Below are 21,574 nucleotides of genomic sequence, written 5' to 3'. Positions count from 1 at the left end.
TTTTTCTAGACAGATTTCACAAAATTATTCTTTAACTTAATTAATACTATTCAAACATGTTTACACTCAAAGCAATCGATATACATGCATTCAACTCTAAAAGCACTTTTCCAAAAAAAAAAAAGTGCATAAAACACATCAAAGTATGAAATCTGTTGCCTAGAGTCTCAAAACATAAGGACACTTCCTAGCTTAGTCTCCCACAAGCTTTTTCTTTTTGCTTTTGGTTCACGGAATGTAAGATTATCAGTGGGAATAAAAGACTATCGAAGAATATGATTACTGAGAATGTTGTATTTTGTGTTTGGTTGGTTTAACAGGAATGTAAGATTAAAATATTTGGTTAAAGGAATAAAAAATTATTGGAATGTATAGGAATATGATTACTAAGAATGCTGTATTTTGTGTTTGGTTGGTTTAGCATGAATGTAAGATTAAAATGTTTGGTTAAAGGAATAAAATATTATTAAAATGTATATTTTACCAAATTGTCCTTATTATATATTTGTTTTTTTTTTACAAGTTGAATTCTATTATAATATTACTATAATTAATTTAAATTCATAAAATTTATATAATTTTTTTTACAAAATTGAAAAAATAAAGAGGTTTAATGAAAGGGTAAAATTTTATTTTAACTCCTGAACTTCATATAAAATTCTAATTATGGATTTTTTTGTAAATCTAAAATAGTTTCAGGATAAATTTGTAATTTAACCTTTATAGAATTTTTATTATTCAACGACAGAAGAATGATATTTTTGAGAAAAAAATTAAGGGCAATTTAGTTCAAAACACTGGTAATCCAACAATACCTAAAGGAAGGGGTAATCACATTCTCAGTAATATATCTCAAAAAATCTACTGTTGGGAATAAAAGATTACCGGAAATAAAATTATTGGCCAACCAAACGGGAGAATGAGGATTTTATTTTCTCGATAAATCCATATGTCGTGAACCAAATGACCCCTTAATTTTGGAGGTCTCTCCGGTCTCCTTTACCTCTTGAGTTTTAGGGGGAAGATATGGTGAGAAAAATCACCTCTCAACCCTCCATCCCTCTCAAGGCAACCAAGGGGAAGAAAATGGAAAAAGAAAATATATTGACGACTTAAAAAAAAGAGGTTGTTTTAGAAAGATGAGTGAAAATAAGCAATTAAATAAAAGTAACAAAATAATAAAGAAATATGATATTTTGGGAAAAGAAACCCTTTTAGCCATCACCAATCTCTGCCGTCCACATGCTCCTACAAAATAGGAATATTGACTTTTGGAAAAAAATGTGTAAATCACCTAAATAGTCCTCTAAGTTTCACCCAACTCTCAAAAGGCCTCAAAACTTATGAAATTAACCCAATACTTGGCCCAATAAAAATTGAAGTCCTAATTTAAATCATCCATCACTCACTCGAGTTAACACTCGAACGTTGACTTGAAAAGTTGGGTAGTTAATTTTTTTATTAATTTTTGAGTTGCCACATGGATTTTATTTAATATTTTATTAATATAATTTTTAATGTCTTCTCATTAAATTTGAGATTCCACCGGCCACCCTCTGTATTCAGTTGTCTTCATCTGTTCTGCCACCTTTCGATTCAAATCAACCATTTCAACACTACCACCCACCATTTCACTCTTCTCACTCTCTCGGCCACCTCCAATTCACTACCACCGAACCCTTACACACCCAAGAACTATTTCAATCCCTCACTATCAAACCAAATACAAACCCTAACTTTTTTCTACCACCATATCTTGATTTCGTAATGAACAACTCCGACAGTAGGGGATTAGCCATGAACAACAAAATGGGGATTAACCATTTCAACACCCTCACTCACTCTGCCAGTTTCTCTCCGCCGAAATTGTCTCACAGCTGTCATCGTTCCAACCCAGCGCTCCTAAACCAGTAAACCTCACCCCTTTACAAAATTGTGCGTGAGAGAGAGATGGATGACAATGAGAATACCAAACTCACATCCCCACTCACTCTGGAAATTCCTATCTGCTATAATCTCCAGACATCCACCATCGTCCCAACCCATCTCTCTTAAACCAATAAACCTCACTCCTTCATAAAACCGTGCGAGAGAGAGACGACAATTAGAAGACCACACTCACACTCGCACTCACTCTGATAGTTCCTCTCTTCCATAATCGCCTCACAACCACCATCGCCCTAACCCAACTCTCCGTTAGTTCCTCTCCGCCACAATCGCCTCACAGCTACCATCGTCTCAACCCAGCTCTCATAAACTAGTAAACCTCACCCTTTCACAAAACCTTGAGTTTCGCCCTAGATCCACCGACTTTGGGGTATTTTTTGTGAAAAGGATTTCGGATCCGTGTTCGGGAGATGGAAAAGAGTTTGTATGAAAAATTTAGGGATCAACGGTCACCATCAACGATGATATGCGGTGGCCCACATGGAACACGATGTGTTGACTGGTGGTGACAACTGGCCAGATTATGTTAAAATTAGAGAGAAAACGAGAGGAAGGAAAAAGGAAAATGAAGAAATGAAGAAGAAAAAAAATGATTTTATAGGGGATCAGGAACAACATTGTTTTGGTGTAAATTTAGATTTTTCAAAATAACTTCATTTTGATGTATTGTATTAAGTCGTTAAATAGTTAATAATAGAGTGAGAAAAATACAATCTTCAAAGTTAGTGAGTAAATTGAAAAAAAAAATTAAATTTCAATGACTAAAATAAGAGAAAGAAAAAAATTCAGTGATGGTTTATAATTTTTATCCATATTTTAAAGGTGACATGTTTAAACGTACTTAAATAAGTGATTACCACCATTTTTTTTATTAATGCGAGGTATGTATAAGGTAATATCTATTTAAAGATAACTCTTAATTATTTGACATTGGATGCTCATATCATTGCATTCATGATGCTTAAACTCGAGACTTCAAGAAATAACAATAATTCTTTTATCATCGAGATCACTTGATTAGGAGATTGTGAAATTTAGACATTATGTAAAAATAAGATAATTGCATAGGATGTTCACAAACTATGAACCTCATTTTAAATTTTAAAATATTTTAAATTAATTCTTAGACAATGACCTTATTCAAAATTTCTTCTTAAACTTTAAAATATTTTATATCGGTCATTAAATTATCAGTATAATTCTATTTTGATTCTTCCATTAACGTGTTAACTCTACTAGTTAAAAGGATAATATATGTTTGAAATGTCTTGAGAATTGAACCTGTGACATTCTAAAAAATTCTCTGAACCCTCAAAAACATAAAAAACTTTTTAGAAGATCACAAGTTCATTTCATAAGACCTTAAAAAATATATTGAAATTTTTAGAATGTCACGGATTCAATTCTTAAGATCTTTAAAAATCAGTATTTTTAACGACACGTTGAAACTAACATAAGTACCAGAGTAGAATGATATTGAAAGTTTAAGGACTTCTATAAAATGTTTTAAAGTTCATTTAAAATGTGGTCACAATTTAGAGACCTACTATAAAATGATTTAAAATTTAGAAATAAATTTAAAATACGGGTTGTAGTTTAGACACATCCTATGTAATAATTAACTCATACAAATTATATGAATAATTTTATAATTGATTTAAGATATATATATATTGAAACAAAACGTTATTATATAATTAAAATTCGTATCAAAACGATCCGATATATATATAAAAAAAAGTTGCCACTCATCTATCCTCATAAAACGCCACATGATGAGCTAATTCGTAATTATATGTAATCATGCAAATTAATCATCCTCGGCCATTTCATCATCATCGGAATCAATATCTTTTTTCTTGAGTTAGTAAAGTGGTATCAGTGGTAACATAGAATGTTATTCTAATGGCATATAGGTTGTTTGACTCAATCACAATAATGACATCTTTAAAGTGTGAAATTTCGTTGTTGGATCACAACATCATATGCACGCTGTGGAAGGTAGAGGTATGTAAATTTGTAAGATCTCTCTTATTCTAATGAAAGGGCAAAGAAAGACTGTCAAGTTATATATTATGTAGGATTCGACAATTATAGAAGATAAACTATTTTTTTTCGTGGCAAATGAGGATTTTGTGTTGAACAAAACAATCATGGGCATAACAATTTTGGGAGCAAAAAAGTGTTATATTCCGTGGGCATAACATATTTAAGAAGAAAAAAAGAGTTCAGCTCTATGGGCATAAAAAATTTGAGAAGAAGAAAATTCAGTTTTGTGAGCATAACAAAAAAAGATAGGATTGTCATTGATGATCGAAATAGTGTTGTGCATGATATTGCTTGTAGTGAACAAGTTGTAAGAAAAGTTAACACTTATAATATCCTTACCGATGTGAAGACTAAATCTAATTTTGGGCAAGCTTTGGATTCGGTTGACAATAATTGTTGAAGAATACCCCTCTAAGTGGTTTTGTGTAAGGAGTGGAGAATATGTTTTCAAGGTGTAGAACTTATTTGTTGAAGTGAAGAATTGTTTTTGTTGAGTTTGAGTGTCTCATCGAATTTGGGTGTTTTGTCCCAAAACCTTAGCACTTTTAGAATTTGTATCAAGGTGAAGATTTGCTAGAGTCTGACTCAAATTTAAAGTGGCACAAATTAATTAATATATAAATTTGGAAAAGTAAGAAATCTAGTTTGATTAAAAGTAGAAACTTTATTTTTCCTCTACGTAGAAAACCCACTTTGAGTAGATTTTTACTTTACAAGTTTCCTTTGTAAACAAATATTCATCCCTATAAATAGATACTAAGGATTAGAGTTAGAGATTAGGTTGTCCATGAGGACCTTCTTGTATTGTTTTTCTCTTAACATTAGTGATTTTTCTCCTCTTTTGGCCATGATTTTTATCAAAAGAGTTTTTCACGAAAAGTTTTAATGTCTATATTATTGGGCGATCGTTACGCGTGTTGTTATCTTCTAACAAATATAGGAATTTAGGAGCGAAAAAATAACCAAAGCGATATCAACATAAAATAAGACATGAACAGGAGACAAGATTTAACGTGGTTCGGCCTTGCCTACCTCCACGAGCAAGATGAATAATAATTTACTATAAACATAAAGAACACGAAGAGTACAAGTACATGTGTGATCACCATTTTTTTATTTTAATTTACAACTGGGCCTCAAGCCCAAACAAAACTAACCCCCAAAATAAAACCCAAACCAAACCAACTCAGACCCAACCGAAACCCATTCTAAAAGGCAAATTTCCCGAAAAATCACTCTAAATTTTTTTTATTCCCTATCAGGCACCGTTCAGACTTTATTTCTCAATCTAACACCATTTGCAGAAAGGCGCGCTTCAGGGGCGCGCCTTATACTGATCTGGCGTCACGTGGGGTAAGGCGCCACGTGGGGTAAGGCGCCCCCTGAAGCGCGCCTTGTGAAATATGTAAAAAATCCGGGTGCTAATTTTGTAAATATTTTTATAATGGCCTAATATATAATTAATTTCTTTAGAGTGATATTTGTGTAAAAACATCAACTTTATTTATTTATTTATTTTTGTGTGAAAAAAACTTTCTATATTAAAATTTTTAAATATTCTTTTGCAAATTATTTTATAACTCGATAAATTTTGATTTTTGCATGAAATTAAACAATACGTATAATCTAGTATAAGAAAATTTTGCGGGTAAGTATTTTAAAATATGAATAATTTTATAAAAGTTTTATAACTAGTATTTCTTTTTCAAAATGATGATGATGATAATAAATATTTTATAATTTAAATTTTTATAAATTTTTTATTTTTTTTGACTTTATATTCTTTTTGTATTGAATTTTATTCTCTTTTAATTATTTTTTATTGCATTTTTATACTTTTAATTACAATTGATAGATCAAATGAATTATTATTCATTTTTTTAAAATCAATAAAAATGCAATAAAAAAGAATTAAAAGTGAATAAAATTCAATAAAAACGTAAACTTTATTGATTTTTTTTTTGTGATATTATTTTTTAACAGCTAATAATGCTTATTGACTTTTAATATTAATTATTTAAAAATATAAAAATATTAAAATAAAATTTTAATTACAATTGATAGATCAAATGAATTATTATTCATTTTTTTTAAAAATCAATAAAAGTGCAATAAAAAAGAATTAAAAGTGAATAAAATTTAATACAAAAAGAATATAAAGTCATTTTTTTTCAAAAATATATAAAATTTATATTTTTTAAATTATAAAATATTTATTATCATCATCATCATTTTGAAAAAGAAATACTAGTTATAAAACTTTTATAAAGTTATTCATATTTTAAAATATTTACCATCAAAGTTTTCCTATACTAGATTATACATATTGTGTAATTTCATGCAAAAATAAAATTTGTCGAGTTATAAAATAATTTGCAAAAGAATATTTAAAGATTTTAATGTAGAAAGTTATAAATAAATAAAGTTGACTTTTTTACACAAATATCACCCTAACATAAATTAATTACATATTAGTGCACAATTATAAAAATATTTACAAAATTAACACCTGATTTTTTACACGCTCCACAAGGCGCGCTTCAAGGGGCGCGCCATACCCCCACGTGGCGTAAGGCGCGCCGCAGGGGGGCGCCTTTCTGCAAAGGATGTTAGATCAGGAAATAAAGTCTGAACGATGCCTTATAGGGAATAAAAAAAGTTTAGGGTGATTTTTCGAGAAATTCACCAATCTAAAATACCCGACCCGGTGCCCAAATTAGACCCGACTCGGGTCTAACCTTACCCTAGGGTAGCCACCCAATTCCCCCAACCAGTGGACACCTTTCTCTGCCCCAATGCCAACAAAATCACCTACGCACGCCGGCAGCCCCAACACTCAACTCTACCCTGCATAAAAAAACAAACAAGAAGAAACAAAATTGTTATCATTTCATTTTCCATTGTAAATGGGTATAAAACCCATGCATTAAAGGTAGAAAAACTCTTTGGAAAAACATTGTAACTTTGACTTTTTTTCGAAGCAATAAATTACATTCAAGGTTATTATTTTTCTTCTTTTAACTTCGAGTAGTTTTTTTTGTGTTTTTCTCTGTTCCTAGTTTCGAACCTATGTAAATAAAAAAGGTTTTTTTAGCTTTCGAATGAACAAAGTTTTAGTTTTGTTTAAAAAAATTGTAATAACAAAGTGGAAGCTCTTTTATTTTCGAAAAGAAGTAAAAAAACTGAAATCTTTTTAGGCATAATAACCACAGCCAACCACTTTTACAGTAAAAAATGCTATAAAATAAAAGAAATATTAGATCAGAGTGTTACTTGAGTCGGAGAGGTGTCGCCAGAGTCTAGGGAAGCCGAGGTGTTTAGGTTGTTTTTTCGGGTATTTTAGGGGAGGTCTCGGTGGTTTTAAGCCCTAAGTTAGATCCTAGAAGGGTAGATCTGTGTTTTTGGGGTATTTTGGGTTTTCCAACCGCTGTGTACGGTGGCCGGAATGACAATCGAAGAGGGTTTAAGGCTGCCGACTGAAGGAAAGGGGAGAGAATTTGATTTTTTTCTTCTATTTTTTTGGTTTTGGTTTAAAATGAAATAAAAAAAAGATAGTTGATACATATAGAAGAAATTTAGGGTAAAATCACGTTTAGGTCTTCCTAGTTTTAGCGTGTTTTTGCAGTTTGGTCACATGTAGGCACCAAAACTACTATTTTCCCTTTTCCTAGCTTGCCTATTTTTTGGGGTTATTTGCGTTTTAATCCCTCTAACTTTAGCATGTTTTTGCATTCTAGTTATGTGTAGGGTTTAAAATTGTAATTTTCCCTTTAATTGCATGTTTTTTATTTTTTTGGGTTATTCTTTGTTTGGTCCCTGTAAGTTAGGCTTGTTTTTACACTCTAGTCAGGTGTAGTGACCCTTTTAATTTTATTTTAATTCGTATGGACTGATTTTGTATTTGTTCCATTTTTAGTTTAACATGTTATTTTTAGGTTTAAATAAAGTGGATAATTATCTTTATGTCCCTGTAGTTTTCGCATATTTTTGCATTTTAGTCCCTAAACTATTTTTTATATTTCATTTAGATTTAGCCATTTAATTTCAATTTGTTTTAATTTAGCCCCTATTATATGTCTAATTTATTCTTTTTAGCTTAGTAATTTGATATTCATGCAATTTGGTCCTTATATTTATGATTATTTTATTTTTATTTTTATGTTGTGTTTCCTTTTTTTTTAATTAGGTTTATTAAACGTTTCGATACATCATAGTTTTAAGCTTTAGATTTCTCTCTTAGATTAGGTTGACACTCAAATCAGACTTAGAAATTAAGATGACACCCTAGTTATTAATTAGGGAGCAATTCGAGACAAGTTTTCGCATAAGATGTCTGATTACTCGAATCGATTGCTCGACTTTTTAAAATTTATTAATCATCAATATTTTCTAAAAAACCACTTTAGGCTTAGTTCCTTTTAATAGGCTAATTTAGTAATACTTAGAATTTTGGTTTATTAATTAGTCCGCAAACTTTAGAAATTATTGATTTAGGTCTTTAAACTTCTAGTCTCTTAGAACTCATTGTTTTAGATCTTTAACTTTTTAGTCCCTAACTTTGATTAGACCTTTAAGATTGACATAATCACATAGGTTAAATAGAGCATCCACTTTTAGCTAGATTTCAATATAGTCATCTTAAATTAGGGAATAATTCGAGCCAGCCCTCGCTTAAATGCTCAATGGACCATCTCGGTTATTTGATTCAATAATTAGTTTAAAAATCAAATAAGGTTAATATTAGAACCTACAGTAGGTTCTTTAATTTTCATAATTCGACACTTTAAGCTAGAAAAGCCTTAATTTACCCTTAGCTTAATTAGGATGAATAAAAATTTGTTTGATTGCATTTTATTTTTAAATTTAAGGCAATGTTCATTTATTAGGGAATTAATAGTATATCTCCCGCAAGTACGTTCAGGGGGTGACTACTGGTGATTCCCGAAATAGGTCGACATCATTTTCAAAACCACATCATGATTTCTAAAATATCGAGGCAATATTCGGTTATCGGCCACAATAACTGATCTCCCGCATTTATGCTATGGGGTGATTGCTATAAGCCTTAATAAACAAATACCCTTTTTAACTTTGCATCCGTAATGATTTTTTAAATTAAATAAAGTTCGAACTCAAAATTTATGATTCTAAATATAAGGTAATCAACTAGGTACCAATTTTTGGGCGCTTGTGAGGGTGCTAATCCCTCCCCACGCGAAACTGACTCCCGAACCTGATTTCTGGATTTTCGCAGACCTTAAAACTTGGTATTTTGATAAAAATAAAATGTTTTATTAAAATTACTCGGTTTTTATGGTGTCCCAATCGCACCTTAAATGATTGGTGCCGACTCCTCGCATTTCAAAATTCTTTTCAAAGAAAAACCCCCAAGTCGCTACAGGTCTTTCCCCGCCCGGGCAAAAATGGTGTCAGCAGCTTGGCGATTATGCTGGGAAGGTTTTGTTTTTTAAACAAATTGAGAGTCGAACCACGAGTTGGTTACCCTATATTTAGGTTCTGGAAATTGTGAGTTCGATCTTATTTAATTTACGGTTTATTATGTTATTTCAAAAGAAAATAGAGATTTTCTCTCTGGTTAATGCTTACACTTCCGTGAAATTATTTAGGATTGTTGCATATCATAACTCTAAACCCGAGATTAATTCCAGTTTACCTAAGTAAGGAGAAACGTCACATCTCATGAGGAGCATTGGGCTTCCTTGTGTGGGTCTGATAAAGTATCTCTTGAAAGCATCCTAAGTTGCCTGTCCGGATATCAGTTCTGAGACACACTTTTAGCGGTTTGATCCACTGAGCCGAATCTGATTCGCAGGTCTGTAATGGGCCAGAATCGAAGTCAACCTTAGCAAGTTGTAAAGATGGCTCGGGAACTTTTTCTAGAACCCAACCACATGTAGAGAATTTAGTAAACCTACCCCCTAGAGCCATGTGGATACCCTAGGAGAACTAGAGTGCATGCGGTTATGATTTTAATTTTCTTTGGTGTGTTTTACATTCGAATTTTTAAACTTTTGCTAATTATTCTTTGGTGTGTCATTTTTAAATAGTTTTAGCGGCATTTTTAGTCATATAGTTGTGTTTTAAGCGTAGCTAAAAACCCTTCTGACGCAAAAACAAACGTCGAAAAAGTTTGTGGCATTTGTGAACGTCAAATGTTGCTAAAGGTTATGCTCTTTAGCGGGTTTTTTTTACAAATACCACTAAAAGTGATGATCTTTAGTGGCTTTTGTTCCAAAAAATTCAACTAAATATTCTGACATATAGTGGCATTTGTGAATATAAAACGTCGATATTGACTACATATATAGTAGCATTTACTATATAAGCACCGCAAAAGATCTTGAACTTTAGTGGCGTTTTGTTTTACAAACGTCGGTATTTACTATGTATTTAGTGGCATTTTATTAAACAAACGACTTAGATTAAGTAAAAATAGTTGACATAAATAAATCAAAATTTACAAACATTCAAGTGAAATGAAATGTATTTTAACATCATTAACTACTTACAAAAATGAAATTGAAAATAGATATTTTATCTTCATCTGAAAGATTTTAGCACGAAAGATTCCCACTAGACCATATAACCATAATCCTTGATAACATCAGCTATGCTCATACACGCATTTGCAACAACTTCATTGTCATCATCTTCAGTCATAGTCTTGATGTAGATATTCATCACCATATCTACAAAATCAACGAGCTTAGTCAGAACTACATTACCAATTGCAATCTAGGGAAAGCTTAGAAATAAAAAGTTTTAAGTTAATACCTAGCACTTCTCTTGCCTTCATAGACCCATCCAGCACAGTCGAAAACATTAAGGGGAATCTCATTCCCGGTAATGTAAGATTATCAATAGTGGATTTTTTGGGGTATATTACCGGGAATGTCATCACCTCCCTTTCCTTAGATATTGTTGGATTCTCAGCGTTTTGGACTAAAATGCCCTTAATTTTTTTTAAATATCATTTTTCTGTCATTGAATAATAAAATTTAGATTTTTTTTTAGATTTACAAAAAAAATCTATAATTAAAATTTTATATGAAGTTCAGGGGTTAAAATAAAATTTTACCCTTTCATTAAACCTTTTTATATTTTCAATTTTGTAAAAAAATATATAAATTTTATGAATTTATTTTTTTAAAGAAAATATATAAATATTTTCAACTTGTTAAAAAAATAAATATATAATAAGGACAATTTGATCAAATATACATTCTAATAATTTTTTATTCCTTTAACCAAATAAGGTAATCTTACATTCCTGCTAAGCCAACCAAACACAAAATACAATATTCCCAGTAATCCTATTCCCTAATAATCTTACATTTCCACTGATAATCTTTCATTCCGTGAACCAAACGCACCCTGAACTTATATCAGCAGAGTACAAGGTCATCGCTAGTCGCTCTGTGTCACCCTGCACATGTACAATTTAGGGTCTGTTTGTTTGCCTGTAATTGATTTTTCGGAAAATGAATTACTGGAATTTGAATTACTGGAAAATAAATTACTGGAATTTGAATTCTGGAAAATGAATTACATTTCTGGAAAACATATGGAAAATGTTTTATGATGTTTGGAAGATGTTATTTAAACCTTTTTTCCACTAGTTGAAGAGTTTTTTAAAAATTATTTATTACAAATATTAAATATAATAAATAATATTATTTCTCATAAAACTTAATATTATTATTTTAAAATATTAAAATAATTTATTTATTATTAATTTTTTTTATAATTTTATTAATAAAAATATTAATATTGGTATATTTTAGTGAAATAAAATAATATAAATAATATAAATTATTTATTAAAGTAATAGTGTTATATTATATTTTAAAAATATTAATTAGTATATTTTAAATATATTTACTAGTATATGTTTTAAATATATAATAATATTATTCATTATTAATATATAAAAAATTATTATATATTATAAAATAAAAATATAATATCTTATATTATTATAATATAATTGATTATATTATTAAACTAAAAATATAATATTATATTATTATAAATATTAATAAATATATTTTAAATAGTTTAATAATTAATATTTTGATGAAAATGATATTAAAATATTTTATTAATATTAAATTCATAAAATAAAATTATTTTGAGTATTTTTGCTTTGAAGTGAAAAGTTCGGAAAATGACTTACGAAAAATGAATCCGTAAGTTATTTTAAATTTGTAAGTCATTTTACAGAAAATACAAAGGAAATTTTGTTACTAGGAAAATGAATTACGTTCCGGAAAACGAATTACGTGAAATAAACACGGAAAAATATTTTCCGAAAAACGAATTACGTGAAACAAACACGAAAAAACATTTTTCAAAAAACAAATTACATGAAACAAACACGAAATTTTGAAAAAAATCAATTTCGTAATTGATTTTACGGTAAACAAACACACCGTGTATAAACAACTGTTCAACTCTTGGCATATGTCACAGTTCTGGCACACAGTATTCTATGAAAATGGACATGTGTCAGAATGTGCATGTGTGGTTCCTCTCTAACTAGCTAGATAAACAGTTTATTGGTCTATTAGAAGAACTTCATTAAAAGCATCCGTGAATGGCAGTGGGAGTAATTAGTAAATAAATATTTGTTCTCAAATTTAGCCAAGTTTACCATGTAAAATTTTTACCTGCATCGGAGTAAAATTTTGAACTACATGAAACTAAAATTATTGCTTCAAATTGCATATGCATATATCATTTTGAGGAAAACTTGGCAACCAGAAAATTTACCCACTCCTCAGCTCGAACACCTTTTTCCTGCACTCTAGATGGGAAAAATTAAGAGAAGAGACCACCATGGATGCCAATGAAAAAAGGGAAGGGAAAGGAAAGGAGCCAATATAACTTACATTCTGGCACTGAAAGATTGCATGTGCTGCTGTCAAAATATCTGCAATTTCAATCAGCAACGAAATTTAACAGTTAGATTTGGATACGATGAATACATGAATGTAAGAGATAAGTGCTAATCAACTCATGCAGATAGTAAACTGGTACAAGATCAAAATGCAGTAGATTTAATCTGGCAGACAATGGAGGAATTGTAGAGCGACAGAGGCTAAAACAAACACTTTTCAGAACAGAAGACATTAATTGACGTATAGAATGGCTTTATAGGTAAAATGTGTCTATCAAGTACAACAATAATAAATTTTTTCCATATATGATGACCAAATATGTGGATGATATATGTTGGGAGTTTCATAAAGCTTTTAGTTGGTACCCGCGTTTCAAAGCAATAATTGCTTGAAGCCTCACATCTTCATGAAAATACCCAGAATGTCTCTCCAAAATCTTCAATGATTCCTCCAAATAGGTTAAAACAATTAAAGAAATCAGTAGAGGGGAAACTACAAATTTTAATTGCAATTTACACTTCACTTGGGACCACAAAAGAATCTAAAATATATTTCAGTTCTAAATCATTCGTAACATGTTGCTTGGTTCAAAATCTCAAAGCCAAACTTCTAATCAGGGTTTTAAATCACGCTCCGAAAACGTGATAACGCTCGCGAAATAGCAGTTTCGTCGCCGTCCAAGTTACCCACTACACCCGCAATAACATCTGGACGGTCACAATCACGGTAAACCTGAAATGAACGAAAACGTGACCGCGATTTGAAACTTTGCTTCTAATATGATTGTTTTCCTGATAAAAAGTAAATTGTGATAAGAGACTAAAACCAGACTATTATCAGATAAAAAGAACCGATAATATTAGAAGAAAAATAGTCAATCAGAAAAAATAAATGAACAAAATTATACAAGGATACAGAGCAAAGGAGCTTTTTGTATTATGGGAAAATAAGCCAAGAGCTTGAGTTGCAGCTGCCTTTTCATCCAATACACATGTCATTTATTTTTAACCCTTGGTTCATCATGAGCTTCATCATCTGATGAGACATCACCCAAAAGAAAACACACAACTTTCGTTTGGCCAATTGTTATAGAAAAAAAGTAGGGTGCGGCAAAGAAGAAAGACATACATGGTGATTGGCAAGAAGAGTGAAACGACAACGATGCTAGCTTCTATTGGTGGCTGCGCTACGGTGGTTGTACTGGGTTAGGGATTGGAAATCTATTTGAAACAAAAGGAGAGCTGAATGATTGAGATTTAGGTATTTATAAAACTTCGCGACGTTTTTTAAAACCAAACGCCACTATAAAACAAACTATCACGGCGTTTTCAGACAAAACATCACTAGCTGTTCAGCATATTGCGGAGTTTTTTTAAAAAATGCCACAAACGTTCTAAACTATTGTGGCGTTTGTTTCAAAAACGCTACTAAAGAACAATTTTTTTACGGTGTTTGTTTAGAAACGCCACTATAGTACTAGGTTGTAGAGGCGTTTGTCTAAAAACGCCACAATATATATACCCTATTGCGGAGTTTGTTTAAAAATGCCACTAAAGAATGATTCTTTTGCGGCGTTTGTTTAGAAACACTATTAAAGTAGATTTTTTGGCGGCGTTTGTTTAAAAACGCCACTAAAGTACTTATATGTAACGTCGTTTGTGAAATAAACACCGCTAAAGTATGAGTTTTAGCGTCGTTTATGAAAAAACACTGTTAATGTTACTATTTTGTGACATTTTGGATATAAACGCCATGACAAATGCCGCTATATACCTGTTTTGATGTAGCGTATGTATATTGTTTTGTAGGAATAAAATATATCCAACAATCATGCCTTTAAGCTGTTGATAAACGTTAACATGTTTCTTTCACTCAACGTCCTCTTCTGGTCACAGTATTAATTTGCAGCCACAATATAGTATAATGGTCGCATGTAATATATTTTAAGATTACCACAACATCGTAAACCGCATTTTAATTATTTTTAAGAAATAAATTCGCAAGCATAACACCGTAGCCATAACTGTAACTGTGACACCGCAGTTTAGTACTACGCTTCTGGTAGACAACCCATGCTTTTGTTCTTTAGTTTCTGATTTTGTATCTTTGAACAACATATATATGTGGTTTGATTATATATATATCATCTTTATTTAGATTATATACATGTTCTTTGTCAAAATCTGGTTTGATTATTTATAACTTTTAGGGTTTGAAAAAAAAATTAAAACCGCTACACTTTTCTTTTGGTAGTTCCTTGTTTATTAATCTTGTGTGCATTTTCCAGGGAGATTTCCCTTAGAAAAACAATCATATTTTCCCTTCTAGAGAAGCTTATTATTTTCTAATACATAGGTTAACAGGTGTAAGCAATTTGTGTATCTTTTTTCCTTCATCGTCCTCTGCCTCGTAGATTTGCAGAAATGGAAACAATTTCATCAGCTCCCTTTCCATACCAGTAACATGGCCCTCATAAACTTGTTCATCTGGTTTGCCCCTAGTTTCTTTAATATATATTTTCATTTTTCTTGTTTAATTATGAAGCTTTTATTATCAAAAGAACTATGTTATATAACTAGTGTTGATGTGAAAGTTCAGGTGAGGCATGCACAAGGAATGCACAATCTAGAACAAGAGAGGAATCGAGATCCATCAACTTCCTTGGAGTTTTTCGACGCTCAACTCACCTCTCAGGGCTCGCAACAGGTGATTTATGCATGTTGTTATGAGAAGCTACAGGTGAAAATGGAATATTCAACCATTATGTTAATGGTTTTGATGGTTGAATATGTTAGCAGGTATGCCAAAAACAAAAAGATGTTTGTGCCAGTGGTCTGCTTAAGGGGATTGAGGTAGTCATCACCTCCCCCATGTCATGGTACCAAAATTTTCAGTATCTGTAAAGGCAAAATACCCTACAAATTTCCATGGTTTTGATGGGTTGAATTGTTGCAGAACACTGCAAACAGCAGTAGGAATATTTCATGGTGAAGATGGAATAGTTGACGAGACACCAGCTTTGAACCGGCCACCGATTATAGCATTTGAACTGTGTCGTGAACGATTGGTATGCCTGCAAACATCCCACCATATGCACTTTTTTTAAAAAATCAATCCTTTTGAATGTAGGGAAAATATGAATGTTACAAGAGAAGATGCATCAGCCAATACCGGTCTCGTTTTGCGGCAGTTTATTTTTTAATGGCAAGTAGTATATTCTTAGTTAATTTCCTTTCTTCTTCTTCTACTTTGATTAACATTGACCAACAGCATGTAAAGCATTGCAGTAAGCAAATCTTGGAAAACAAATAGAAATATGGAATTACTTTTCATTCACAAAAATGTCAATTATACATCACCTAAACTTAACCTCTTATAGCAGATTGATAACAAATTTAACAACCTACAACTTCTAGAATAGATTCCTAACAACCTTGACACATATTCAAATTAGTTATAATCCAGATTCTTCATGTATGTCATGCATTAACTGCTAAACCACGTGAACAACACCCTCAGCTACTTCATGTACCTCAACATTCTCCCCGCTTCTTTTCATTCCATTCCTTAACTAGATACTACACATAGCTTTTCTCGAAACTGCTCAAACGCTGGTCTAGTGAGTGGCTTGGTGAGACCATCAGCCACTTGAAACGCAGCAGGAACATAACTCACCTGAAGATGACCAGCTGCAATATTTTCTCGAACAAAATGCACATCCAATTCAACATGCTTAGATCGAGCATGACACACGGTGTTTATACTCAAGGCAACAACACTCGTGTTGTCACACCAAATCACAGGTGCATCACTCAAGGACAACCCAAGACCACGTAGTAAAGCAGCAAGCCAAGTAATCTAAACAATTGAATCAATAACACTTATGTATTCAGCTTCCATCGTCGATCGAGAGACGGTCTTCTGTTTCTTGGAATTCCATACAACCAAACAGCCTCCAAGGAAGACACAATACCCAGACATAGACCTATGATAAGTGGTATCACCAACCTAATCTGCATCAGAAAAGGCTTTAAGACATAGTCTGGCATCAGTGTCCGAAAACACCAACCCATAATCCAATGTACCTACTAAATAACGCATGATGCGTTTGACAGCTACCAAGTGTATTTCACATGGAGACTGCATAAACTGAGCCGCTTTATTGACTGCGAACGCTATGTCTGGTTGAGTATGACATATATACAAGAGAGCTCCCACAATGTTGCGATACTCTCGAGCATTAGCTAGAAGAGCATTGCTTTGATCAGCAGATTTTGTAGCAGCAACCATTGAAGTGCAAACAGGCATTGCTTGACTCATATGAGCTTTCTTCAACAAATCAGAAATATAAGCCTGGTGACTCAGCATTAAACCAGAAGCAAGCTTCTTAACCTTAATTCCCAGAAAATAGGACAATTCACCTAGATCTTTAAGGGAGAAGCGAGAACTAAGCATGCAAATTACCTGATTTACAGCATCAGCAGATGTGCCTGTTATTATAATGTCATCGACATATACTAATGCATACGTACATTCATTGTCTTAAAGTCTAACAAAAAGTGACACGACTGCCTTGGATTCAACAAACCCTAAGTCTAACATGCTGACCTTAAGTTTGTCATTCCAATTACGTGGGGCTTGACGGAGGCCATAAAGAGCCTTTTGCAACTTACAGACCAATAGAGTATCATCTGAAGCAAGTTGTTCAAACCCTGGTGGTTGCTGCATATATACATCCTCATACAAATCACCATTTAAGAAGGCATTATTAATATCAACTTGCCTTAGGACCCAGCCTCGAGCAACAACCATGGTCAAAAGAACATAAACGGTTGAGAATTTCACAACTGGACTAAATATGTTCTGAAAATCAATACCAGGAACTTGTGAAAACCCTTTTGCAACTTGTCGAGCTTTGTACCTAAGCACATATCCATCAGGATTCTGTTTGAGCTTAAAGATCCATTTGCACCCTACTACACTTCTATCAGCAGGAAAGGGCACAAGCACCCATGTTTCATTCTCAAGTAACGTTGAATACTCAGCATGTACTGCTTCAATCCATGCAGCAGACTGAAGTGCTTCTCAAATTGTGGTTGGTACAACATCATCAAAAAATGTTGTATACACCTTTGGCTTAAACATGTCACGTTTACTACGGGGTCAGCATTGGATGAGCATTACTGACTGCAGTCCCCGTATTATCTACAGGCATTGTCTGAGTTTCCATGGCAACCTCAAGGTCTTCTTAATTAACACTGGAAATGTCAGACAGAGCAGCAGATTCATTATCTGGCCCTGAATATGTAGATCTGAGACTCGTATTATCTACAGGTAACTGAGAAATGGCTGTCAAAGAACCATCATCTGACTGCAGCTTAGTCGTGTCCATTACAATATCGAGAGACCTGCTCAAAGATATCAAGTGATGACTAGTTGGTAGACTTATCAGTAGCAAAAGGAAAATTCCATTCATCAAACTGCACATGGCGAGAGATAACAACACGCTTATCAGGTGTTAAACAAAGAAAACCTTTGTGTTGAGAGCTAACACCCATGAACGTACATGGCTGAGATCGAAAATCAAGCTTATGAGCATTGAATGGTCTGAGATGAGGAAAACATCTACACCCAAACACTCTGAATGATTCATAATTGGGCTTCTTCTTGAACATACACTCAAATGGTGAACGTCTAGCTAACACCCTAGAAGGAAGTCTGTTTATCAAGTGCACGTCCATAACTACTGCATACAACCAATAATTGGTTGAAAATGGATGTTTGTGCAAGCAAGACTAACACCAACTCAACAACATGCCTATGTTTACGTTCCACGACACCGTTCTATTCAGAGGTGTGTAGATAAGTAATACGATGAGAGATGCCAGCTTCAGCAAGCAGTCGAGACAGACGACAATATTCACCTCCCCAATCACTCTAAACAGCTAAAATATTTAGTCCAAATTGTGTCTTTACAAGTTGATGAAATAGATTAAAAGCATAAGCAGCCTGGGACTTATCCTTGAGAAGATATAACCACGTGTGTCTAGTACAAGCATCCACAAAACTAACATAATACTTGTAGCCATTAGAAACAATAGGTGATGGCCCCCATAAATATATAAATACAAGTTGGAAAGGTAGCTCATAGATAGTGGACGAATCAGAAAATGGAAGTTTATGGCTCTTTCCTATATGAAAAGCAACACATGTCTCATTAATACTTTTCTCAACATTTACATCAAGTAATTTGCAAATTTGCGAAAGTGTTCCATGAGCAGGATGCCCAAGGCGTCTGTACCATACTTCATACAAATTACGTGAAGCAGTAACACTATTGGCTTCAACAGAAACATTTTTATTACTTATGGAATCTACTTGAAACAAATATAGATCATCATTCTCTTGTCCTTGCAACAACACTTAACCAGTTCCTTAATCACGAACGCATCAATGAGAGGCATGAAATTCAAAATAGACTATTGTCCCTAGCAAGCTTCGACACCGAGAGAAGGTTTTTAGTTATCTTAGGTACATGTAGCAAATCATTTAACATCAAAGATCGAGAAGAAGAAGATCATAAAACAGTTTTACCAATTGCTCTAATAGAAAAAGAATCATCACTGCCAACAGTAATATTACCTGGTCTAGAGACATTCTCTCTTTTGATTAAACACTTTGGCTGAGTAGGGTGTTACATGATGCGTAGCCCTGGAGTCAACCACCCAGTGATCCCTTGTGGTAGCAGTAACACGTGGCTGAGGCTGTGAGGAATGAAAAAGTTGTTCCTCAGTACGAGATTTGGTGCAGCATACATAGTCATCCTCACCAATAGAAATCATCTCAACACCAGAGTAATTAGCAGAGCCTGACCCACCTTGAGCTACTGCACAATCTGTTGATCGACCAGTGAAGGTCTGATCGAACCTATACCAACAGTCAACAACCAGGTGACCATTTTTGCCACACTGCTGGCACTGAACACGTGGATGACCACGGCCACGTCCTCCACCGCGACCAAAATTGTTAGATCCTGATCGTCCAGAACCGCGATCGTGATAGCCTTGACCAGCAGCCTTCAAGCCAGCTTGCACTATATGCGCATTCATTGGAAAATACTTTTTCCTGGGAATCAAACCCAGCCAATTGCGTTTCTGCATCGATCAACATCGAGCAGATCTTTTCAAGAGACAACGCATCTTTCATGGTGGTGATGAACGCAATGTATGGTTGATATTCACGAGGGAGACCTTTTAATTTGCTAGCAATATGCTCGGCTTGAGGAATCGCACTTTCACATGAATCTAATGCATCACAAACCTCTTTGATACGAGTGAGATATGTGCGCATACTGTCATTTCCTTTTTTAAGCGATTAGAGTTTGTAATGGAGACTGATAACAGCCATGGTAGATCAGTTCGTAAAGAACTCCATGGTGACGAGAACAGCGTAGTACACAGAGGCAACCTCAGGAACAAATAATGAATGATACCATGTAAAGCAAAGCTTGGAAAACAAACAGAAATCTGGAATTACTTTTCATTCACAAAAACGTCAATTATACACCACCTAGACTTAACCTCTTATAGCAGATTGATAACAAATTTAACAACCTACAACTTCTAGAATAGATTCCTAGCAACTTTGACACCTATGCAAATTAGTTATAATCCAACTTCTTCATGTATGCCATGCATTAACTGCTAAACCACGTGAACAGAACCCTCAGCTACTTAATGTATCTCAACACAGCACAATGTTCAGATCGAAAACGAAGACGATGTTTTATGGAAAGCAACTGAAAGAGAAACCCTAGAAGACATGTTATCCAGGGGAATAAAGTTTTTGAATTGGTTAGCTCTAAAACTTGGGACTTAGAGTTTGTTTCTTCATTTTACGAGCAAAAAGCATGGAGTTTATGAAATGTTGCAAGTTGTGGACAAGGAAAGAGAAGGAGATAGCAGTGGTCAGCCATGATGTGTTTTTGCAGCAAGCAATGATTGGACTTATTAATACTAACAATTGTCTTCCCTTAATGGAAGACGATCCACGTAGCCGGTTAGTTTGTTAATTCAAGTGTTTAATTTAGTACAAAGAAGAATAGATAATGCTAAAATTAGCCTCCCACGTTTATTCAAATGGTCATTTTATCTTTTATTATATTTTTGGAACATTTCAACCCTCAACATTTCATTTTAAGACAAAAAATTCCCTAATATTTATCAGAATAATCACTTTTTTTTTCTTGCTAATACGAAGGAGGCAAGCTTAAAACATGCAAGCTTGGTCATGCTCAAAGAAAGAAGCAACCTCTGGTGGAGGCTCTTGGTAGCATACTTTTTTCAGTATTCATTACATTTTAGGTTAAAAAAAGTTCCCATTTTAAAGTGTTAATAGAGTGTTAACTAATAGTTTTCATCTATAGAGGGTGTTTTTTTACCCTAAAGTGGAATGTTGGGGCTAAAATGCTTAAAAAAAGAAAATAAGAGTTAAAATGACCATTTTAATAAATATTAAGGCCTATTTTTGATACTACACATAAGAAGAAATACCGGTGAATGTGACTAGCTTTCAATGTTTATATATGCAGCTTTAAAAATTGTGAAATAAGTTCCATAATTATTTTTTATGAAAGGTGAGCATATTTATTTAACACC

The 21,574-nt window shown here is 33.0% G+C and overlaps 1 protein-coding gene and 1 pseudogene across 1 annotated transcript; one reads left to right on the top strand and one right to left on the bottom strand.

The window, feature by feature from the left end:
* Nucleotides 1–10,590: 10,590 nt before the first annotated feature.
* Nucleotides 10,591–13,915, bottom strand: LOC120152011. The gene is made up of 7 exons (XM_039164312.1): nt 13,833–13,915; nt 13,744–13,747; nt 13,559–13,649; nt 13,287–13,409; nt 12,909–12,949; nt 10,792–10,822; nt 10,591–10,706 (listed from the first exon to the last, which is right to left on the bottom strand). The coding sequence occupies exons 1-7, from the start codon at nt 13,913–13,915 to the stop codon at nt 10,591–10,593; spliced, it is 489 nt and encodes a 162-aa protein (XP_039020243.1).
* A 1,401-nt stretch (nt 13,916–15,316) lies between these two features.
* Nucleotides 15,317–21,574, top strand: LOC120152005 (annotated as a pseudogene).

This window comes from Hibiscus syriacus, unplaced genomic scaffold (assembly GCF_006381635.1).
Source record: "Hibiscus syriacus cultivar Baekdansim isolate YM2019G1 unplaced genomic scaffold, ASM638163v2 tig00111081_pilon, whole genome shotgun sequence".
Classification (NCBI taxonomy): Eukaryota; Viridiplantae; Streptophyta; class Magnoliopsida; order Malvales; family Malvaceae; genus Hibiscus; species Hibiscus syriacus.
This window is presented reverse-complemented; position numbering and strand designations above follow the sequence as displayed.